The sequence below is a fragment of the Onychomys torridus genome, chromosome 23, assembly GCF_903995425.1.
Source record: "Onychomys torridus chromosome 23, mOncTor1.1, whole genome shotgun sequence".
Lineage (NCBI taxonomy): Eukaryota > Metazoa > Chordata > Mammalia > Rodentia > Cricetidae > Onychomys > Onychomys torridus.
This window is the reverse complement of record NC_050465.1, coordinates 1,130,799-1,154,750: the sequence shown is the minus strand read 5'-3', so window position 1 is coordinate 1,154,750 and position 23,952 is coordinate 1,130,799. Positions and strand designations below refer to the sequence as shown.

The 23,952-nt window shown below is 45.9% G+C and overlaps 2 protein-coding genes across 4 annotated transcripts in view; both read left to right on the top strand.

Annotated features, from left to right (window-relative positions):
- The window catches only part of Sp110 (SP110 nuclear body protein), a 28,994-nt gene extending 20,163 nt beyond the window's left edge, over positions 1-8,831 (top strand). The window contains exons 8-12 of one of the 2 annotated variants that reach the window (XM_036173267.1): positions 1,755-1,904; positions 2,542-2,622; positions 6,580-6,678; positions 7,142-7,284; positions 8,286-8,831. In XM_036173267.1, the coding sequence (XP_036029160.1) occupies positions 1,755-1,904; positions 2,542-2,622; positions 6,580-6,678; positions 7,142-7,284; positions 8,286-8,345 (533 nt within the window). In that variant the 3' untranslated portion in view covers positions 8,346-8,831. The remainder of the gene's footprint in view (positions 1-1,754; positions 1,905-2,541; positions 2,623-6,579; positions 6,679-7,141; positions 7,285-8,285) is intronic. The other variant, XM_036173266.1, reaches the window with a different exon arrangement.
- Positions 8,832-14,641: 5,810 nt separating this feature from the next.
- Positions 14,642-23,952, top strand: part of Slc16a14 (solute carrier family 16 member 14) — a 27,124-nt gene continuing 17,813 nt past the window's right edge. Inside the window, exons 1-3 of one of the 2 annotated variants that reach the window (XM_036172817.1) lie at positions 14,642-15,053; positions 15,819-15,999; positions 21,010-21,282. In XM_036172817.1, the coding sequence (XP_036028710.1) occupies positions 21,024-21,282 (259 nt within the window). In that variant the 5' untranslated portion in view covers positions 14,642-15,053; positions 15,819-15,999; positions 21,010-21,023. The remainder of the gene's footprint in view (positions 15,054-15,818; positions 16,000-21,009; positions 21,283-23,952) is intronic. The other variant, XM_036172814.1, reaches the window with a different exon arrangement.

Here is a 23,952-nt window from a genome sequence, read left to right as displayed (position 1 = left end):
CTGCAATGAGTTGGGTAAAGGGACAGCCCCTAGTTAGAAACTGTCTGTCACTGGTGCATCTCTGCCAGTTCTGGAACAGCCAAGAGAGCTGGGTGAGAGAGGTGACTTGGGAGAGCAGCGTTGTCCTGAGAGTTACATTGTTACAGGTGTTACAGCTCCATAGCAGCAACACTCACTAAATCCCAGCGTTGAGAGAGTCACTGATGAATTAGGCTCTTATTTCCAACTGTCAGGAGAACTTTCAGAATGATATCAAAATTGACTATAAACTCTGAACTTTAGAAGTGATTTGCATACTTCTTGTCTTGTTAATAGTTTAGCTAGAGGGCTGGAGAGATGGTTAGAAGCACTGGCTGCTCTTCCAGAGGTCCTGAATTCAATTCCCAGCAACCACATGGTGGCCACAACCATCTGTAATGAGATCTGCTGCTCTCTTCTGCCATGCAGGGATACATACAGGCAGAACACTATATGTAATAAATAAATCTTTAAAAAAATAGTTTAGCTAGAAATCTCTTTTCAGTATTAAGAAATCTCTTCTAAATGTTAAGAAATCTCTTTTAGATGCTTGCTAGTGTAAGTTAGTTCTAGATTTCTGTATAGTTCCACAGAGTTTCTTCTTAAATATAATCTTGGTAAATAGTTCTAAGAGATATGTGCTAATAGTTTCCTTATGAATATGTTTATAAGATGGTTATATAGTTTGCTCTTGAATATAATAAGTATAAATAAGTAAGCTTATAAAGAGTTGTAAATATGTATAGTGATGTAGGTTTGTAAGAAGTGTAGTGTACATATAGTAACTAATCATGATAGTTCTAAGTATGTAACATTTATACTAAAATTATGTTGATGTTAATGTACCAGAGTTTGGGAAAAGCTAAGGGAATCTTTAAGTTTGATGTAATTTATCTGATGTGGTTTGCATCAAGAATTTATTGATTTAAAAAGGGCTTGGCACAGATAAGGCTGATATAGACATCTTAAGACCCATTCCAAAAAAGATATGCCATCTCTATCATCCTCTACTCCTGTACTGGGAGGTGGGGCAGCCATGGAGATCACTGTGGAGGTTGTAAGCTCAATAGCAAATGGGCCAGAGCTCAGTTAAGCTCAGTACACACTCATACCAGAGAATGAGAGTCAAGGATGGGCAACTTTCTCTTGCCAGCTTCCCAACCTAAGCCAGAGGACACTCGATGGGAAGTGTACCTCCAAGATGGGTAAGGGTTGTCTGGCTGATGGGGATGACCTAAGACAGACCTCAGTCTATCTGATGGGGCCTGAGGGGTTATTTTAAAAATTAAGATGAGGGACCTGTAGCAGCCCGCACAAAAGCTTCCTACTAAGATCTGAGCTTACTTTACACAGCACAGCTGAATTAGGGGATGGCTTGACCATGTGCAGGTGTCTTGGATGGTCTGCACTTGGCTGTGCTGGGGGGAGGTCTTTTGCTCCACCCCTTGGCATTTCTTTAAAAGCCCTTTAGTAGAGACAGAAGGGGATGGTAGATTTTGACCCAGGCCCTCCTGAGGCTATCCTGTGTTTCTGTCTCTCTCCTCTATACTTCTATCTACATATTTCTCATGTCTCCCTCCTCAAGAGTGCCCTGGGGGAAAAAGAGGGAGCTGGTCTCCCTCAGTGAGGCACAGGGTTACAGAGATCTGGAAAGGAGGGTGGGATGGGGAGGGAAATCTGTGAAAGAAGTTAAAAGTCCACTGGGGACCTCCATTCATGAGTCTCTCTTGGCCTAGGGGTGGCCTCACCTGGACATGGAGTCCAAAAGAAGCCCAAAGTGGTGGGTCAGAGGACTCAGAGGAAGAATGAGTCAACCAGGAACTTGGAGATGGTGACCAGGGCTCAGAAGGCAAGGACTGAACGTGCTCAGACATCCAGATCACAGGGTAAGGCTGAGGGTGGGGACCTGTCATTGGAAAGGTTCAGTATGGCAGGGTCTCTTAGAGCTGCCGCAGGGGTGAGAAGATACATGAACTCAGTATTAGACGACAGTTCAGAGAATGGGGATGGGGTGTGAGGGGCAAAGAAAGGCAATGATCTACTCCTTTGGGGGGGGGCAGAGGGAGGGACATGAAGACAAGGGTTTTGATTTTTATGTAGCCCTGGCTAGCCTAGAACTCACTATGTAGACCAGCCTGGCTTCAAACTTAGAGAGACACACCTGCCTCTGTCTACCGAGTACAGGGATTAAAGGTGTGTGCTACTATACCTCCCATCTTCCATCTCCAATGGATGTCCTACTCATGTAAGGCTGTATAATGTCACAGACATTTGGAAAGTGTTTAACTGTACAGCGAGCCAGCAACACGAACACATATGTATTCTTCTGGGGACAACTGTGGCATTTTGAGATGTGGAAAGAGTATTTTATATATATTTCCCACTCTCCCACCCTTGTGGGAGGAGGTGACCTATTGGCTGCTGTCCTCAGTTCTAAAGGCCCTTTCAGGGTCAGGAGACTTCTTTGTGGAGCTCCTACATGCAAGGAAGGCTTGCTTTCTTTCTCTCTTCCTCTTTTTCTAGAGATCAGCAATGGGGCTTCAAAAACAAATGGAAGAAAGAGGCCTCAGAAGATGCCCAGCAAACCACCAAGAACCACACAAGGTAAAGATTGGGCTCTGGGGGTCTCAGAATGCAGCTAGCAGGAGCCCACAGTCAGAGCTGTACTCTCTAAAGCTGGCTTCCACTGCCCTCAGGAGCCCTTTAGGCATTGATTTCCTCACTACAACCTTTCCATGACAGCTTATGATCACTTTTGTATGATCATGCATAGCCTCTGTGTGTGTGTGTGTGTGTGTGTGTGTGTGTGTGTGTGAGTGAGAGAGAGAGAGAGAGAGAGAGAGAGAGAGAGAGAGAGAGAGTTTATCACCTCCCCCCAACTCCTGAAAGAACCAATTTTTATTACCCCACTGGGGGCATTATCACACTGCTGAGAATCTGTGTTTGAAAATACTGCTTACCCTGAACTGGCTGCTCTTCCAGAGGACCCGGGTTTGATTCCCAGCATCCACATGGAGGCTCACAGCCATCTTTAACAACTCCAATTCTAGGGGATCCCATGGCCTCTTCTGGCCTCCAGGAGCACCAGACATGATCATGGTATATGGCTCTACATGCAGGCAAAACACTGTACACAGGGAACAAGAAATACTTTAAAACACAAAATAAACACACACATGCAAACATAACACTATGCATGGACAAACCTGCATCGTTGTGTGCGTGTGGAGGTTGGAGAATGACTTTTGTGGAGCCGGTTCCCCTTCCGGTACCGTTATTTGGGCTCCTAGATCAAACTCAGATTGTCAGGCCCCAGCACAAAAAAACTACTGCTTGCCATCTATCTAAAAGGTCACCTACAGACCTCTAGATTCTTCTGCCCCTCCTCCACACTTCACATTCTCTCTCCTCCCATTCCCCCCCCCTCTGCTTTATTTTATTTATTTATTTATTTGTTTGTTTGTTTATTTATTTATTTGGTGGGGCTGAGGATCGAACCCAGGGCCTTTCGCTTGCTAGGCAAACACTCTACTACTGAGATAAATCCCCAACCCCACTCTGCTTTATTTTTATTTATTTTTTAAATTATTTTACTCAGAACCCAGGTTGTTCAAATCACGGGCGATTCTCTTTCATATTTGCAGGGCACCGGTCCTCTCCCAGCTCCCAGAAGCAGCCTGCACCTCACTGCTTTGTAAATTCCAGTTCTTCGGGTTGGTTTTCCTTAGTCAGCACTATAATTGTCCTTTCCTAAAATAGGGCTGTGGATTGGGGCCCTATTTGGGGGGGGGGGGGCGCAGTATGTGCGTCCCCTTACCCCTTTCTTTCTGCTTCCTCCCAAAACAATCCGGGCTTCCTGCCTCCTCTCTGCTCCACACTCATAGAAATTATCTTAAATACATATCGCCTCCTTATCTGTCCCTTGGCAGGGTCATAGGTCTCCCGGATGACCTGCCCTCAAGAAACCCTGTAGCTTTCCCTCAGGGCTCTTCCGAAGTAGTGGCTGGTTGTCTGCGTCCCTCCTGGTTACTGCCAGTGGCACGTGGGGTCAGAGTGGATCAGTCTTGCTTTCTGCTCCTCCTTGCCTCTGTTTATACTTAACAAATCAGAACACAAAGGCAGCTACCACAATAGGAATGCCCCTGTCTGGGTCTCTGCTGCCCTCTGCTGGACTATCCTTGTACTGAGCATACAGTATTTCTGTATTTCTCTGGGCCCTTATGCAGAGTACACTGAGAAATTACTTGCCCTTCATGTTGTCACTTGATCGTCATGGTGGGACTCAATTAAAAGTTAAAAGACCCAAATGAGCTAAAATCTGCCTAGATGCTTCTGAATGCTTTGTTCTTTACAATCAAGTCAACAACCCCCAATGCCTCTTAATCTTTTTTATGAAACATTTGAGGAAGCAGGAACCCAGAGCCATGCTGACCATTGTCCCTTGTGCTGTTAGAAGTACTACTGAGCCATTTGGGCTTTTTAAAATAATACTCTAACTTATTCTTTTAAATGTCATACATGTATAAATGTGCTTTGATCATGCCCACCTCCTATTGCCTCCTATTCCCCAGCACATCTTCATATCACACTGAGTCTGGTTAGTGTGGGGCCATCCACTGGAACATGGGCAACTTAAGTAGCCAGGTGCACCTCATCAACTGCCAGCTGCTCCTGCAGAGGCATGCTGGATGACACCGCGAGAGCTCTGGCACATCTGCAGCCCAGGGCCACTCCTCACACACTGTCACCAATATGCAGTCTTCTTACCTCTGAGCTCCAGCCCCGTCTATTAAATGGGCTGTCCTTGCCTTCACCTGCTGAGGATGAAGGAGGCAACTCTTGCAGTTCTTGATCTGCCTATGACTTCTGCAACCGCCCCTCACCCTCAGCCAGGCCCTTGGTCCACAGGTCACAAAGTGTGCAAATCTTCCCTGGGCATTTCATCTTGGGTGTAGCCATCACCTTGTGTTTCTCCCTGAGTTCTGGGAGTGTCCCAGAGCTGGTCTAGGGGTCGCTAATTAGATTTTTCCCCCCATTCCACTGCTCCCTTCCCTATCAGGCTCCCTCCATAGATGCTCTTTACTTCAGGAAATTGGTTTTATCTTTAATTGCTTACTTGCAGACTCCTGGTTGCTTGATCACACTAATGAGGGTCTAAACCAGCTGCTGTAGCTCCCTCAGAGTGGGGCAGGCTGATGCTGAAGAGCCCCACACAGGTCTTTCCTCAGCTTTCATCATTAAAGGCCTTTTGCTGAAATGGGCAAGTGAGGCTAAGCCAAACTCGGCACCATTGAGAATTCACCAGAAAACTGCCCTTAGGGGGAGGGTACATGGCTTTAGAAGTCCTCAGAACTACGGCGCATCACGTTGGAGGTACAAGGGGTACCTGTGACAGGTGAAAGAGAGTGATGCTGTGGCCTGACCTGCATATTAGCTTGCTGCTCACCTTCAAACCCCACTGCCCCTGCATCTGTTGCAAGCATATTCAGGACATCTGTTTCCTTTATAGCTGTACTTACCACAGGGACTTAGCAAAGATGTTTCCATGGAGACAGAGAACCATGGAAGCTCCCCACACTGTGCTAATCTGCCCACCCCCCAGGGTTTATAATAGTAATTCAGGGTTACCTGTAACTCTGCTTCTCACTCAAATTAGGACCTGACAGCTGCAAATCTCCCACTCAAACACCATTGCAACTTCAGTGGTCCTTCTAGGAAACTGCAGAGCCAAGATTCTGCCTCTGACCAGGTCTGCCTGTGGCTCGAGATTCTCATCTACTGTACCATATTCGAGAGAAGCCTGGAGACGGGTGGTGGGGCAGGTTACTCCACACCCTTATCCACGTGCTAGCCTGGCTTCTCCTAAACTGAATATCCGTTGGGGCCCTTGGGATAATCCATGCCCTCAGTTCCCAGAAACCCCTCCTCCTACAGTGTGACTCCCCAGGTTTAATTTCCAAAGCAATTAATAGTGATTAGTATTTTCACATCAACTCTAGTCTTTCCCAGTACTGGGAAAAGGAAATTACATTTTTCTTTTACTCTTTTAGTACAGGTTAGAGGAGAGAGAGAGAAGGGGCCAGAGAGAGAGAGTTGGGCCCAATGTTGTCATCTTGCCGTTAGCGTCTAACTCAACACAGATGTTCATAGCACTTTCCTCTGTCCCCAAAGGACAGCCCCACATGAACTCTCCTCCAGTGAGGATGGGTGGGGAAGGAAGCCGAACTATCAACAGCTATCTTGAACTCTTTCTCAATTGGTTCTCTTGAGTCTACACCTGAGAACTCTGTTCTGAAGTTCTGAGCTGCCAGATCTCTCCAGGTGTAATTTGCAAATTCATCCAGAGGTTCTTTTTGTTTGTTTGTTTTTTTTTTTTTTTTTTTTTTTTTTTTTTTTTTGTGTGTGTGTGTGTGTGTGTGTGTGTGTGTGTTTGGGGGGGGTTCAGTTTGCAAAGGAGGAAGCAGTCACTCTACAAAGTGTAAAGTGATAGCAGGTGATGACGGTTATCTCCCAGTGCTGACCTCCTCACTTACCTAAGTCTGTTTGTTTTCACACTTCCAGGAAAGCCCAAGGATGACAGTGAAGATTTTCTCTCTCCTACACTTCCTGTGACCTGTGGTAAGGCCAAAGGGATTTTGTTCAAGGAGAAAATGAAACAAGGTGAGTGCCTGCTCTTCTGATGCTCTGGTCCCTGGAGGATGTTGGGCTGGATGGAAGGAGAGTACCCTGTATGCAGCTCATCAGGAAACAGACCCTGCTGGCCAGGCTGCAGGTGAAAAACAAAACCAAAAAGGCTTCCCAGGAAGGAGTTTCCAGACTTTTCCATAGGTGTATCTGGAAACCACATGAGTCATCTCTGGGCCCAGTGATGTGGACATCTGTGTCCTTGCTACAAGTAGAGTCACAGAAAATGCAGATTCTGCCCCACCCCCTCAATGTCCTGTAGGATTTGTGGTTCCCTGAATCTTAGAGAGGAACCCAGATCTCCTTACCTCTGCTCCCACCCCTAAGAAATCCCCTTGACCTGGGAAGGTGGAGAGCCATAATGGGGAGGCCCAAAGGTTTGTGGTAGATTCCCAGAGGATCCAGGTGGGTCCTGTAATGGCCTGTCTTTTTCTTACAGGAGCCTCAGAAAAATGCATTCAGAATGAGGCAGGGGATTGGTTCACTCCAAAGGAATTTTTAATTGAAGGAGAGAGGGCCAAGTCAAAAGACTGGAAGAAGACTATATGGTGCAAGGCAAAGACATTAAGATTCCTGGAGAAGGTATTATAATGACCAAGGGTGGCAGATTCAACTCCTGGAAGAATGAGTGGAATTTCAGTAGCAAAAATGTAGACAGATTCCCATTGTGACTCAACAGCATGACATACAAAGAGCTGGACAGTCAACAGAAAAGTTGTTAAGTGACAAAGTTACAGACTCAGACACACATGGTGAAGGCCTTAAGCACAAGCAAAGTGGGCTGAGGATTTTAAAGCAGGCCATGATTTAAGAACTTTGGCCTAGTGGGTTTGGGTAGGTAGGTAGGTTGAAAGGAAATTAGCTGCAGGCAAAGAATTCCGTATCCGCAGTCTGCTAAGCCTTTTCAGAAGGCCCAGTTCATGTGGACCCTGTGAGACATTTTCAGCCACTTCAACTGTGGCAGTCTCCCCCATCACCTTGTGGCACTCTTTCTAACCTGTAACAACTGCAGAAGGCATGTTGTAGAGATTCCTGAAAAGAGCCTCCCAACAGCACTCAAACCATTATCACAGGGGTCCAGAGAACAGTGGGTAAAGGTGCGTTCTGTTCAAGCCTCACAACCGGAGTTCGATTCCCAGAACCCAGTTAAATGTGGAGGGAGAAAAGTGAATGCACAGAGTTGTCCTCTGACCTCCACGTGAGCACTGTGGCACATGCCCACCCCTATAATAATAAGCAAAGCTTTTTCTTTCTAAATAAACTTTAAACATTAACAGGGATGAATGTGTAAGGATTTTACCTGAAGGGGAAGAATGGAAAGAGAGTGGGAGAGGACTGAGAAAGGAGAGCTCAGGTCTCGGGTTTAAGTAAAGGGGAAAATTATTTTATCACTAAAGGGAATTTAAGAAAGGAAGCAGCTAGGCCCCAGCCTTTAGGGGAAGAAATTCATTTCTGTCCCCACACTATGGGTTTCATACCTAGTCTGACGTCTAGATACAGGATTTTCAAAAAAGGGGGATCATTGATACCCACAAAAGAGCAGCTTCCATAATAGGCTCTCTTGTCGACCTCTTCTCTTTCAGAAAGGACTTTTGCTCTGCACCTCCAACAATAACTTCAAGAAAAGGGTGACTAGCAGATAAACTCCTGACACACGCTCAGCTTCTGTGTCACAGGTGCTTGGTGTCTGACCTTTGCCTGAGTGTCCCAGCTCTAAAACCCTTTCTGTTTGGGCAAAGCAACTCATCACCACTGGCCCAGCACTGGGGCACATGCTCACAATACCTTTGTTCACAGCTGATTTGCAATGGAAAAGTACATGAATCTTGGAAATTAAAGACAAAGCTGTTGGTGTCTGTGTGCCTTAGAAAATAGCCTTGATATTAGGATGAGTACAAACTAAAGATGCTAGAAAGAAAGGCTTTAAAAGCAAATCCAATACCAAGTGCTGCTCGGTGCCACATGCTTATTGCTTATAGCACTGACGTCAAGTACAGTAATCCAAAGGAGCCTTGTCTGCAGTGCTTTCCTCCCACTCCAGGGCAAATGGCAATCACCTGTCAGCTGCACTAACCTGTCTCCAGATTAGAGTTCTCACCTTGGTCTCACCATGAGCTCCTTCTGGATGAGAACTTCCAACAGAGGCAATGCTGTGTCTTCTTTGCCCAGGAGACTGGCCTGATCTTTGGCCAGTTTCATTCAGTTTAAAGCAAAGATCCCCTAGTATCACTTAGAATATAAACCATCCTTTTTCATGCCGATTAAAAGACATTGGAATTAAGGATGCTTAGTGTGCAGTTGCTACCAAATTCCACTGATACTGTAAAATATATACAAGTGCTGGGTAAACTTTTAAAACACATACATATAAAATTCTGTAGGCATTGCTGTGGTCTTCATATTCCCTACCAAGACCTGTGCTGAAATTGAATCTCTACCATGAGTTAGTAAGAGATGCTTAATCCACCATGGCTATGTTTCTCAACCTGGGGGTTGTGACCCCTTTGAAGGTTGAATGACCCTTTCTCAGGGGTCACCTAAAGCCATCAGAAATATCAGACATCTACATTACAATTCATAACAGCTAGCAAAATTACAGTTATGAAGTAGCAACAAAAATAATTTATGGTTGGGGGCCACCACAACATAAGAAACTGTGTTACAGGGTCACAGCATTAAGAAGGTTGAGAACCACTGATTTATGGTATTTGGGGGTAACTGAGGATAATGAGGCTGTGAAGGTAGGGTCGTCATCTGTTAGGATTGTGTCTGTATAAGAAGGGAAGGGCTGGAGAGATGGCTCAGAGGTTAAGAGCACTGGTTGTTCTTCCAGAGGTCCTGAGTTCAATTCCCAGCAACCAAATGGTGGCTCACAACCATCTGTAATGAGATCTGGTGCCCTCTTCTGTATACATAATAAATAAATCTTAAAAGAAGAAGGGAGGAGGCCAGGTTGGTACCCCACCCGGTACCCCACCCATGCCATCCCAGCACTTCGGGAGCTACAGCAGCTGACTTGGACCTTCATTAGTAAGTGTAAGCAAACACTAGAAACCTGTGAAAAATCAATTAAAAAAACAAAGTGATTTTCTGATGTGATAAGCATCCATGGAAGAAATCAAGAGGGAATCTGATAGGGAAGAGGAGGGAGGGAATGGGGGAAAATCTAATTAGTGACCCAAAGACCAGCTCTTGGACATTTCCAGAACATGGGGAGAAACACAAGGTAATGGTTACGCCGGAGAAGGTGAAATGCCCAGGGAAGATTTGCACACTTTGTGATCTATGGACCAAGGGCCTGGCTGAGGGTGAAGGGTGGAGGTGAGGTGGCTGGAGAAGTTATAGGCCGATCAAGAACTGCAGGCACAGGACCATTCACATGAAAGAGGCAAGGGTAGCCTGGAGCAGGGTCCTTGCTGTTGTTCCCTTTGTGGGTGGGGGCCAAGTAGGCAGGCACAGAATCAAACCACACAGACTCAGGGAGAGTGTCATAACAAAAAGCTCGGTTTATTCAGGAAGAGGCAAGCCTTATACACCCTCCACCCCTTCCTGGGGGGAGGTCTGATGAATATGCATCTGCTGCTATGGCATAGCTGCCCCTCATTGGTCCAGGTCATCTCCAGATCAGGTTTCAGCTGCTGTTGCTAAGACCATCAGGCAGACCCAGGCTGGCTCTCAGAAAGTATCTTTTTTACTTGTTTGGGCCGGATGGCCCTCAAGCCTGTTAGGGATAAGTCATCCCACAGTAGCCCACTTAACAGATGGAGCTGAGGCTCAGAACACAGGGACAGTGAGCAACAGTGACACCGTGTGAGGGAGCTGGCCCTGGGATACAGATGTGCCAGAGTTCTCTCCGTGTCATCCTTCATGCCTCAGCAGAAGGTGAGCTGTTGGCGGTTAATGACCACTGGGGGAAGGAGAGTCATTTTTCGGGGGGGGGGGGGTGGTGGCCACTAGTGGGTTGTCCTTGTTCAAGTAGATGGCCTCATAGCCACGAGCTCATGGCAGCACTAGCTGTATTTATGGTCCCATCACTAGAAATCACCTCTCTAGGAGAATCTGACTGACTTTTTTTTAGCTTTACAACAAAGTAACAGAACAAAAGAAAAACAAGAAAATGAAAGCAACCCAAGAAAATTAAAGAATTAATTAAAATAATTTAATTAATCAAAAATTAAATTAAACCCTCTGGAACTAAGGAACTGATGGTTATAGGAAGTGAGCAAAATGTTAGTTGGGTAATCAAGATCTGAGGGTCACTTGTAGCAGAAATCGAGTTAAGTTGGAATAAGTGTTGGCAAACTTTGAGAAGGAATGCCATCCTGAAATGTCATTTAAAATTTAAAATTCACTGACTCCAAGGGTCTCTGGGATTTTTGTTTGGATGGTTCATTTTTTGCTTTTGAGACAGGGTCTCACCATGTAGTCCCAGCTGTCCTGGAACTTGCTATGCAGACCAAGCTGGCCTTGAACTCACAGTGATCTACCTTGCCTCTGCCTCAAGAGTGCTGGGATTAAAGGCATGTGCCATTGCCACTCAGTTAAAAATTTTTTTCTTAGAGAAACAGAAACATATTCCTTAACAATGTAGGGACAGGGTGCTTGACACACAGTATCATTTAACCTTTGTAATAACTCTGTGATGTAACCAAGTCACATAGATGCACAGTGGAAGAGTTTGCTTCCTGCTCAGGTTCAGCTGACTTAGACACCTAAGCACCACACACTCCTGGCTTCTACCCTGCATGCTCAACTTGTCTCAACAGGGACAGGACAGTGCCTCAGTTAAATCATGGCCGATCACACAGTGTTAAGAGTTTCCAGCTGGGCGTTGGTGGCACACACCTTTAATCCCAGCACTTGGGAGGCAGAGCCAGGTGGATCTTTGTGAGTTCAAGGCCAGCCTGGTCTACAAAGCGAGTTCCAGGAAAGGCGCAAAGCTACACAGAGAAACCCTGTCTCGAAAAAACCAAAGGGGGGGAGTGGGCGGAGGGCGGAGGGGGGGGGAAGAGTTTCCTAATACTGACACTCTTCCTGCAAAATATCTATGTGACCTTCTCTTGCAGGGAACCCAACCAGACAAGCCAGACTTAGAGAAACATCCTAGGACTGGAGGCCACTGGTGCCTGGAGAGATGTAGGCATTCATCCAATTTTTTAAAAAGAGTTATTTATTTTTCAAACTCGGGTCCTCTGGAAGAGCAGCCAATTCTCTTAACCTCTGAGTCATCTCTTTAGAGACTGGATTTCTAGAACAACCATGATCACGGCTGAGCATTTTCAGTGTTTATTTTTATGTGCATTTGGTGTTTTGTCTGTATGTATGTGAAGGTGTCAGATCCCCTAGAACTGGAATTACAGACAGTCGTGAGCTGCCGTAAGGGTGTTGGGAATCGAACCCAGGTCCTCTGGAAGAGCAATCAGTGTTCTTAACCACTGGGCCATCTCTCCAGCCCCAAACTCATTCCATTTTTTTCTTCCATTTCTTTCAATAACCTCCTGTTACTTTTCAGAGTACAGCACTTCACTGAACTTGGTTCCCGACCTTGAAAGTTCTCTTTGATGCTATTGCAAATGAAACAGCACGCGATGAGCCCATTGACTAGTCCTGTGTTTTCATGGATGTCCACCATTTTCTAGATATAATCATATCACCTAACATTAGAGACCATTTTACACTTCCTTTCCCAGTCTGGATGCCTTTACTGCATTTTATAATTTTTTTTTATATCAGTGTCTCTTTTCTTATGGATCAGAAAGTCGAGAGGTCACACCAGCACCAGAAACAGATCATCTTCAAAGTCTGCCCACAGCCATTCATTTCTGCTAGGCGCGCCACATGTCCCAAACTTTCCATAACCTCCCCCAAACAACATCGATGGCTGGGGACCAAGTGTTCAGAATGAACCTGTGGGGCATGTCTCACACCCAATTCAATCCATGACACCTCTTTTAAAATCAGATGGGTCATCTGTACTTGAGATACTTGCTTGGAACTCTACACCTTTAAAAAAAAATGCTCTTTTGTAGCCCAGACTAGCCTTGAACTTCCCAGCCTCCTAAGTGCTAGGATTGTGTGTGAGCTACCACACCTGGCTTCTGGCTCTTGACTTGCTGTCAAAAGCCTGTTTGCATGACATCTGAGAAGAACAGCCAAGGGAGTGAGTAGTCACCATCCATTTGTTCTGCTGTCAGCACCAGAGAAGTGTTCCTGCCAATGTCCTCATTTAGCCATTCTCCACAATCATCTCAGTTATTAAGATGAATATGGGAAGGCTGGAAATGAAGCTCAATGGGGGACCGTTTCCCTAGCATGCACCAAGTCCTGTGTTTCATTCCCAGCACTGCATAAACTGCCTGTGGTGGTATATGCCTATAATCCCAGCACATGAAAGTGAAGGCAGGAAGATCTGAAGTTCAAAGCCATCCTCAGCTACATAGCTACTTCCAGGCCAGCCTGGGATACATGAAAAATTTTTTTTGAGACAGGGTTTCTCTGTGTAGCTTTGCACCTTTCCTGGAACTCGCTTTGTAGACGACGTGCCACCACTCCCTGGCTCAAAAAATTTTTTTAATTAAAAAACAAATAAAAAACAATAAAGGCAACAATAATATAAAATACACAGGAACACCTTTTAGAAAGGAGGGCAGAAAGAAAGTCTAAGGTGGGCATCATAATTGGTTCTCCCAAAGAAATCTACATCTGAACCCCAGGAACCTGTGACTATGTGACCTTAAATGGCAGAAGGAGAATCAAGGTAGCAGATGGAAGTACATTGCTAGTCAGCTGGCCTTAAAATAGATGTGTGAGTTATCCAGGCAGGACCAAGATAACCCCAAGTGGAAGAGAAGGAGCTGAAGAGAATGCTCAGAAGTAAAGGGTCTTTGCTACCATGCCTGCCTAATACGCAGAACCTACAAGGTAGAAGAAAACTGCCTTCCAAAGGCTATCCATCCTTTGACCTCCACACACATACTGTGGCATGCAAGCACGTGCACACGCAATAAGTACATTTTACACGTTTGAAAGATTTAAATGAAAAGGGAAGAGAGAGGGGCAAACAATGGAGGAAGAGTGACCTGGTGCCCACGACAGAAGGATGCAGGGTAGATGGTTCTGAGATGGGGAAGTGGCTGCCAGCCAAGGCACGTGGGTAGCCTGCAAAGCTGCTGGCCCCGCCAGAGCTGCCAGGAAGAACACAGCCTTCAGAGTGCCAATGCTCTGAATTTTAGTGCAGTAAGGCCCATTTCAGGTTCTGACTGTCAGAAATGCAAAGTAATCTTCTGTGTTGCTTTCAACCACTACGTTTGTGGTCATTTATAGCAGGAAAGTACAGAACGGGTCACGTGAGGTTAAAGAGCGCTTGTTTTGTTTATTTAACAAAATACTTAAGAACTCTCTGAGAGAAAAACGTTATGTTGCCAGCCTATGAGCGTAAATAACAGGTACTTCAAAAAGATGGTAAGAGGAGGTACCAACGCTGGGACAAATGAAGGATTTTCAGTCCACTGTGGCCATGAGTATAGAAACCTCTCCTCTTGGGCTGGAGAGATGGCTCAGCGGTTAAGAGCAGTGGGTGTTCTTCCAAAGGACCTGGGTTCCATTCCCGCCACCCACGTGGCAGTTTCCAACTGCCTGTAACTCTACCTCTCAGGGATCTGACATCGACATACATGTACCCAAAATGGCAATGCACATAAAATAAATAAGTCGTTCTTTAAAAAGAAAGAAAGAAATTCCTCCTCTTCGCTCTACAAATTGCTCGTTTTTGGCCGAGACTCATATGAAGGTCTGGTTCATTACCAGGGGTGGGGGGGAGGATACTTCTGATTTCCCCCACACCCCGGAGATTTCCGGCCATTTCCTAAGGCTGCAAATGTGCACAGCATTGACGAATCTTAGCCAAGGCGATAAACTTCAACCGGCCACAAGAGTGTGCCTGTGAGGAGCTCGCAGATTTTTTTTTTTTTTTTCCTGCCAAACCAGAATTAGCCGGTATTGGAATGAAGCAGCGTGAAGATCGGAAATTGCATGGGTTAGAAGGAAGCTCGGGGTAGACTCGGATTCTTCCAAATGCACCCTTTTTAAAGGCTCCAGGACGGAAGCATAGAGCCTAAGGCTCCAGAAGGTTCACCTGGCCAGACAGGGAAAGGAAGGCGAGTCCGGGAGCCCCGCACCCAGCGCACGGAGCCGGGCGAAGAGCCGAGCCCCAGCCACCGCATCTGCAGGATGCTAGTCGATATTGCCACCAATCCCCACGCCCTGCGGCCCCGGGTTCTCGGAACAGACCTGGAAGTTCACGGGTCGAGACCCGGAGCCAAGTGAGACCGTTGCCCAGCGGATTGCGTGCAGTGAGTATCCTGGGGCTTTGCTGAGGCCAGGGACTGCCGGCGGATACTGGCGGATACCGGTCGATACTGGTGGCTGCAGCTCTTCCTGGGGATCCTCACGTGGCGATATCCCGGGACAGGGTCGGGAAAGAGAGGGACCTGGGCAGGACGGCGGTACTCCCTCGTCCCCCGAGCTGCAGGCGGGGATGCGCACGGTTCAGGACGTCGCGCGCCCCGGGCAGAGCGCGCGTCGCCTCGGCGCCCGGCCTCCGGCTGCGAGGTTCTCGAGGCCCCAGTTTACTACTTGAAGTAAACAGTGATTGGGACTACAGCTAGCAACCTCCGAAGGCACGGGTGTCTCTGTGTCGGGGTGTCCTGATGGGGGTGGAGGCTGGGGGGAGGGTTGCAGCATCACCACCACCACCCCGAGCGGATGGAGCAGGGTGGCGGATCCTGAGCCCCCGGGAGCCGCTCTGATCCAGCATCTCCAGAGAGGAAAGGGGACAGTGAAGACCCAGCACAGCCATTAAAAGGTAGATAGAGGCTGCCACGGCCTGACGAGGTTTTATGAGCTTATCTCTGCTTACCAATTAAGCCCTTTCTTCCTGCAGAAAAGTTGGTTCAGGCTCAGGCTCATTAGCAAGGGTGCCTGGGGGTGCTTATTAGGGATTAGAAAGATTCTCTTTTGCCTGGTCAAAGAAGTGAGAGGTCGAGGGCAAGGGAGAAGGGAGGAGGTGGTGTGGAGAAGAGACTGACTATAGGTTTGTTCATTTTCGGACTTCACAGGGCACCCACTTAACAACTGGCTCACTTTCAAGGCTGGAGATGTACCTCTGTTGATAGAGTGCCTGCCTAACATGCGTGAGGTCCTGGGTTCAATTCCCCCAACACTGAAGAAATCCAGCACTGTGATATAATACCCATACTGTAGTGGGATGAGAAGTTCAAGGTCATCCTCCAACCTGAGGTCAGCCTGGGGTGCGTGGGACCCTGTCAAACACAAATACAAACAGATGTTTCAGTTGTCTTATCCGTAAAATGGTGTCGTTTGGGACCTCGATACCAACTGGCCAAGATCATCTTGGCAAAGCAGCCACCGAGCACAGCCCTGGCCCATTGGATCTCTTACACCCACCCAACCCCCAACACACACACACACACACACACACACACACACACACACACACACACACACACGATATGAAGCAGCTAGCTGGGATTCTCTGTCCTGCCCTCTACGCTGCCTTTTTTTCCCCCGGCTCCACAGCCTCTTGGTCTGAAATTCCCTCTGTTCAACTGTTGTAGACTAAGGCTGAAGAACTCAACCTGGCCTATAAAGTGGCTCTGACCCCTTTGGGAAGAGATTGCAATTTTTGTTTTAACCTGTCACGCACCCCCTTTGGCTTCTCATTGTAATTAGCTCACTGAATTCATAGTGACAGCCCAATTAAAACATGAACAACATGCTTGTGAAAATTCCTCCCGTGACTGAACTGTAAAAAGGTAGTTATATTTTAATGTATGATACACTCCAGAAAAGAACTGACGTTTTCATTTTCCCCACTATGCAGCCTGCCTTTGTCACTTTAAGGTCACCCTACCCCTATTTATGACTTTTATTTTTTATTTACTCAATTTTTTAAAAAGATCTTTCACATTTTTTAAATGTGTGTATGTCTGTGCCTGCTTGTCTGTGTGCACCACATTCCTCTGAGGCTAGGAGATGTCATCAGGTCCCATGTCACTGCAGTAAGCCATCCTATGTGGGTGTTGGGAAGTAAAACTCAAGAGTACTTGTAACTGCTGAGCCATCTCTCGAGATTCCTTTTTTTTTTTTTTTTTTTAAAGATTTTTTGTTGTTGTTGTTGCCAGAGCTGAGGACCCAACGTTGTGCAAGCGCTCTACCACTGAGCAACATCCCCAACCCCATGATTTAGTTATTATGGATACAGTATTCTGCCTGCATGTGTCCCTGCCAACCAGAAGAGGGCGCCAGATCTCATTACAAGTGGTTGTGAGTCACCATGTGGTTGCTGGGAATTGAACTCAGGACCTCTGGAAGAGCAGTCAACCACTAAGCCATCTCTCCAGCCCATCCAGATTCCTTTTTAAAAAGTGTATTTTATGTGTATGAGTGTTTTGACCACATGTATGTTTGTATACTGTGTGCATGCAGTGCTGGGGATGGAGGAACAGACCAGAAAAGGGCATCAGGCTAAATATCAAGTCACACCCATTTCGTGTTTATCAGGAACCCTTTCCCAAGACAGCTAACCCACTCTAGGGACAGTGGCCTTAATCCACTCCTGCAGTTGGAGCCCTTGTAACATAAACCTTCTAAGGAGCCCACCTGTTAACTATGGCTGCAGTGGCAGTTATGTCTCCATGTGAGCTCGGAGGAAATAGTCAAATCATATCAGATAAACCCTTGTTTGTAAAGACTTCCATTTTCAGTGACCTAGTTAGACAGTGAATTGTGAGGTCAAGGAATGATTGCTTTGAGAAAGATGTAAGTATTAAATGCAAACACTGTTTCTTTTTGTTTGGTTTTGGGTTTTGTTGTTGTTATTTCTATGTTTGTTTTCTCTGAAAGGTTTCTTGAAGCCCAGGCTGTCTTCAGACTTGTTACGTAGCTGAGACTGGCCTTGAACTCCTGATCCTTCTGCTGCCACGCCCACAGGCTAGGGTTGCAGGCATACACCATAATTCTGTTTTATTTCCCTTTTTAATTTATTTTTTATTTTTATTTTTTTTCCAGAGCTGAGGACTGAACCCAGGGCCTTGCGCTTGCTAGGCAAGCGCTCTACCACTGAGCTAAATCCCCAACCCTTTTATTTATTTTTTGTAGTTGTTTTTGTTTTTTAAGACAGACTGGTCTCAAATTCCCAGCAATCCTCCTGTCTCAGCCCACCATTTTCAGTAATTACAGGCATGCTCCACCATACCTCTTCATACGTTCTTGCAGGGAGATCAGACAGGGCCCCCTGAGGTCTCAGCCAGCTATTTACCCGACCTGCGTTCTGAGTTGTCTGCGTGTAATACCATCTCCTGCCTTCTCACTTGGGCCTCTTGCATAAAATTATCCATTGCATGCTACTCACCGACGTTCATTTATGATCAAGTAAACTGGAAATGCCCAGAATAGTTCCATGGCAACCACATTTTTTAACCCATAAAAGAAATAACTCAGTAAGAATATAAAGTTCTTAACATTGCCACAGCAAATTACTTAATATTTTAGGCACTTTTCTGTGGTTTGAAAAACTATCATTTTATTTTGTGTATGTACGTGTCTGTGTACATGTGCATATATGTGTAGGTATGTGTCCATTTGGTCATGGAGATCAAAAATCAATGTCAACTGTTCTCCTTGATTGATCACCACCTTTTTACTTATTTACTATGTTTTTAGATGCTTTTATTTTTTAAAAAATGTTGTGTACGTATATGGATGGGTCTGAATGTCTGCCTGTGTACTGTCTACAGTACCCGCAGTGGCCAGAGGAAGGCCTTGGATCCCCTGGGGCTGGAGTACAGGCAGTTGTGAGCCTCATGCTGTGGGTCCTGAGCACTTAACCCTAGTCCTCTGGAAAAGCAGCCAGTCCTCTTAACCACTGAGCCCCTGGTTTTCCTTCTCATATTTGGTTTTTGTGGTCTGGAGGGCACCCAGGGCTTCAGTCACTCTGGGTCAGTACACCACCACTTAGCCACGTCTCTTCCGTTCTAAGATACATCAAAGTTGATTCTGGTTTCAAAGGAAATCATCAGAGGGAGCCAAACGTTTTTGTATACATCAACTGAAAACGCCACTCTCCAGACCAGCCTTTCATCTCAAAGCCTTGCTCTCCTCTTCACTTTCTTATTTTGTTTTTAGAGACAGGGTTTCTCCGTGTAGCCCTGGCTGTACTTTGTACTTTGTAGACCAGGCTGGCCTCAAACTCACAGAGATCCACCTGCCTCTGCCTCCCAAGTGCTGGGATTAAAGGTGTGCACCACCACACCACACTTCTTTTCACTATTTTAAATTAAACAGAAATAAAATCTTTATGCTGACATGTAGGGTGACCGATGATGTGCAGTCAACAAGAAACATACTGGAACTGTTCACCTTGAGCTTATGGGCTATAGCCCCAGATCATCCTGAGGTAGGATCCCAGAACTCAGACTCATAGACCTTACTCTCCAAGTAATATGGGAGTCAGGGCCACTTGTGAGGTCAAACTAGTTCTCTGAAGTAACTGCCATATAAGTTCACAGTAAAGGTGAGTCTAAGGGACTGGAAGGGTGGTTTACTCAGTAAAGTCTTTGTCCTACAAACCTAGGATCTGAATTCTATTCCATATAAAAAGCCAGGCAGTGGTGGTGCATGCCTTTAATCCCAGCACTTGGAAGACAGATGCAGGTGGATCTCTGTAAATTCAAGGTCATCCTGGTCTACAGAGTGAGTTCCAGGATAGCCAAGGCTACACAGAGAAACCCTTCCTTAAGGGGAAAAATAAAAAGCCAGGCATGGCTACATGTGCTTATAACCCCAAGCATTCAATGAGAAATTCTGTCTCAAAGCAATAAGGTAAAGAATAGAGGAAGACATCCAATGGCCTGCTGTGAACCCCCTATACACAAACACCCACATACCCACATGTGTGTACCATACACATTCCCCACATCCACTTACCCACAATAATCAAACATGACAGCACATGTTTGTGATCCCAGCTCTTAGGGTGTTAAGAGACAGGTGAATTCCTGGGACTCACTGGTCTGGCCGTATAACTGAATTTGTGAATTCCAATCCAGTGAGCAATTTTAAAAACCAAGATGGAAGCCAGGCGGTGGTGATGCACACCTTTGATCCCAGCACCCGGGAGGCAGAGCCAGGCTAATCTCTGAGTTCAAGGCCAGTCTGGTCTACACAGAGAGATCCAGGTCAGACACCAAAACGACCCCGTCTTGGGGTGGGGGGGATGGAGAGCTCCTGAGGAACAACACCCGAGGTTAACCTCTGTCCTCCATATGTATACACACTATACACACACAGATGCATGAATACCTACACACATATACAACTGGACACACGGACACACACATGCACTCATGCACACATACACACACATATAAGTAATACAGCAGCCAAATTGGAAGCATGCATGTCTATGATGTGAAAACTCAGTTATTTGGAACATAGGCCAGAGGAGTTTTTTTCTATTGGGATCTTTGTCTAGAATTGCTGGCACTCAGTGGCAACAGACCAACTTGTAGTCATTTGTTGTTATTTTAGGTTCTGCGGCCATGTTCAATCTGTCTATATACCATGCTCCACCTCTGCAGACACTGGCTTCTAGCCTACAGTGGTGCCACTTGACTTAAGAAACTACCCAACAGTCATTTCCACTTGTAGGCAGTGGTTGCTTCTGTTATCCTGAACATTCATGCCTCCTGACATTCTCCACATTCCCCATTCTCAGGCAGTGAGCTAACTACCTAGCTCACCAAAGACATTAAATTATAGGGTTCAACTTGCCATCACTACCTACCGTCAGGCTTAGAGAACAGACTAGTCTGTCTTACCCACCACATCCAGGGGGCTTGCTATATCTATCTATCATCTATCTGTCTATCTATCTGTCTGTCTATCTATCTATCTATCTATCTATCTATCATCTATCTATCTATCTATCTATCTATCTCTTCTCTTCCTTTTATCCTCCACCTTTCCCTACCCTCTTTTCTCCCTTCTTTAACTTTATAGTATCTATGAAGTGGTTCTAAAGACAGACTTTGAAGTGATCTGTAAAGAAGTAAAGCATGTCCCCAGACCCACCAGGGACAAACTCTAATCTGAGCACCACTTGACCCTGAAGCTGCTTTGATTGCAGCGGGAAGTAGAGCTGTCCGAAGACAAGGAAGTTAGGGTTTGGGGTTATTTTTTGTTTTTCGTTTCAATGTGTGATGAAATTATTTGCTGTGTGTGTTTCAGAAAACCTTAGAACCATGTATGCAAGTCATGAAGATATCGGGTATGACCTTGAAGGTGATACCAAGGCTAAGAAGCCCCTGAAGCCCCACCCAGACATTGATGGCGGGTGGGCCTGGATGCTGGTCCTTTCTTCCTTCTTTGTACACATCCTTATCATGGGCTCACAGATGGCCTTGGGAGTCCTCAACGTGGAGTGGCTTGAAGAGTTCCACCAGAGCCGTGGCCTGACCGCCTGGGTCAGCTCCCTGAGCATGGGCATCACCTTGATCGTGGGTACGTTCGCTGCCACCTGTTCTAAGAAGGGGTGGCTATAAAATGACAAGTCCCTGTTGGGAGTAATTCAGAGAGAGAGAGAGAGAGAGAGAGAGAGAGAGAGAGAGAGAGAAATTCATCACAATCCTGAAACATTAGCAGTTAGATTATCACCATCACCAACTTTAAAATTGAAGTAAAATATTCAGAACACAAAATTTACCATTTAGCTGTGTGTGTGTGTGTGTGTGTGTGTGTGTGTGTGTGTGTGTTCCAAGGCTCTTGTGTACGTCAGAGGACAACTTGTAGAAGTTGATTCTCTCTTTCCACCATCTAAGTCCTGGGGGATGAGGCTCAGGTTGGCGGACTAGAGTCAGCCTTCACCTGCTGAGCCATCTCCCTGACCTCAGCACTGATTTTGTAACTGATGATTTACTTTCATCATGTTTGCTTATTTAATGCTTTTGTTGGAATTGGACTTTGCTCAGTGGTTCCTTAGAGTCGGCAACATTTCTGTTGTTTTGAGACAGAGTTTCACATAGCCCAGGCTGGCCTTAAACTCAGTACATAGCCAGATGCTGGGAATACAGGTATGAACCACCTCACCCAGGTTATTTAACTTTGTGAATGTTTTGGGGGCACTGTTGGGTATCAGGTCCAGGGCCTCACACATGCTAAGCACGCAGTCTACCACTGCACTGCATCTGCTGCCCCTCGATGAATAATTTTAAAAGATAAAAGATTAACCAGGGTTGGCTACCTTTCCGTTTGTGATAAAACTCATGGAGAAAGCACTTATTTTGGCTTACGGTTCCAAAGAGTGAAGAGTCTATCCTGTCAGGGAGGCATGGCAGGACACAGTGGGTGTGGGGGCAGGAACAGGAAGCTGAGAGATCATGTCTCTGTGTACATGTCACAAGCAGTGAGAGCAAACAGGAAGTGGGGTGAGGTTATAAACCCTCAAAGCCCACCCCAGTAACCCACTTCCTCTGGCCAGGCTCTACCTCCTAAAGGTTCCATAACCTCCTGAGTAGCATCACCAACAAGGGATGAAGTGTACAAATACATGAGCCTAAGGGGGAAATGTCCCATTGAAACCACCACAGAGGAGGATTAGGAGTTCCAAACCACCCTCAGCTGTATATCAAGTTCCAGAACAGCCAGCATACATGAGACCCAAGGGCACAAATATGTATGTGAAAAGATTATTATTGGTAGCTAGGCAGGGGTGGCAAATGACTTTAATCCCAGCACTAAGGAGGCAGAGGCAGACGGATGTTCAAGGCAGGTGAGTTCAAGGCCACCTGATCTACAAAGCAAGTTCCAAGTAGCCAGGGCTGTTACACAGAGAAACCCTGCCTCAAAAAAAACAAAAACAAGCAAACAAAAAATATTGTTGACAAATGTCTATGACATTATTGACACCTTCGGTTCTTTGTTGGTCTTAAAACTAGGGCAGGAGAGATGGCTCAGTGATGAAGAACGCTTCTCTTTCAGTTCCCAGAACCAATGTGGTGGCTCACAATCATCTGCCCCAAACAAGAGTCATAATGAAACCACTGGATCTGGGTTTTAGTGTTCCTTTTGTCCCAACAGTGTGGGGCAAATGTTCTTTATTATTTGGTGTGTGTGTGTGTGTGTGTGTGTGTGTGTGTGTGTGTCTGTCTGTCTGTCTGTCTGTGTGTCTGTGGAATCAGTCCTTTTCATTTTGCTGTAATGGCAGTTAGCTCTTGGTAATGCCTGCCAGCTGTTCATGAGCAGTGCTTAAAAAACAAAACGAAGCCAGACATTGGTGGCACACGCCTTTGATCCCAGCACTCGGGAGGCAGAGGCAGACGGATCTCTGTGAGTTCGAGGCCAGCCTGGTCTACAGAGTGAGTTCCAGGAAAGGCAGAGCTGTTTACACAGAGAAACCCTGTCTCAGAAAAAACAAAAACAAAAACAAAAAACAAACAAACAAACAAACTAAAAAACCTAAGCCAGTCAATACAGCAGCTAACGCCTTCCATCTGGCTTGTAAAATCCTTTAGCAGTAATATTCACCCTGACTTGTGGCTTTCCTTTCTTTTTATTTCTCTTAAATGTCTTAGAAATTTTCATAAGTATGCATATCAGAAAAGCTCACCTCTGAACCCTTTCTGTTATGTTGGAAATATTGTACTGTGGCCTGCCGGTCTTTCATATGTCAAAGGACTGTCAGCAGCAAAACTAGGAGTCACACATGGTCCATTTTGGGTCACTTGGTCCCCAACGATGGCATGGTCGAGTGACTGTGAATACATATCAAGTAAAATGTGGGGCTGGAGAAATGGCTCAGTGGTTAAGAGTAATGGCTGCTCTTCCAGGGGACCGGTAATTGAATTTGTTTTTTAATATATATAAAAATTATCATCAAACTTATGGTATCTCAATTTCAGTTACTCCCAAGAATTCATCCAGATGTTCATAACAATGCGCTGATTTTATGTTTATATAATATACATATTTAATATATAGCATGTACTATATAAAAAAATGTATTTAGAAGTTAACCCTTGCCGTGCAGTGGTAGTGCACACCTTTCATATCAGCACTCGGGAGGCAGAGCCAGGAAAATCTCTGTGAGCTCGAGGCCAGCCTGGTCTACAGAGCGAGATCCAGGACAGGCTCCAAAGCTACATGGAGAAACCCTGTCTCGAAAAACCAAAAAGA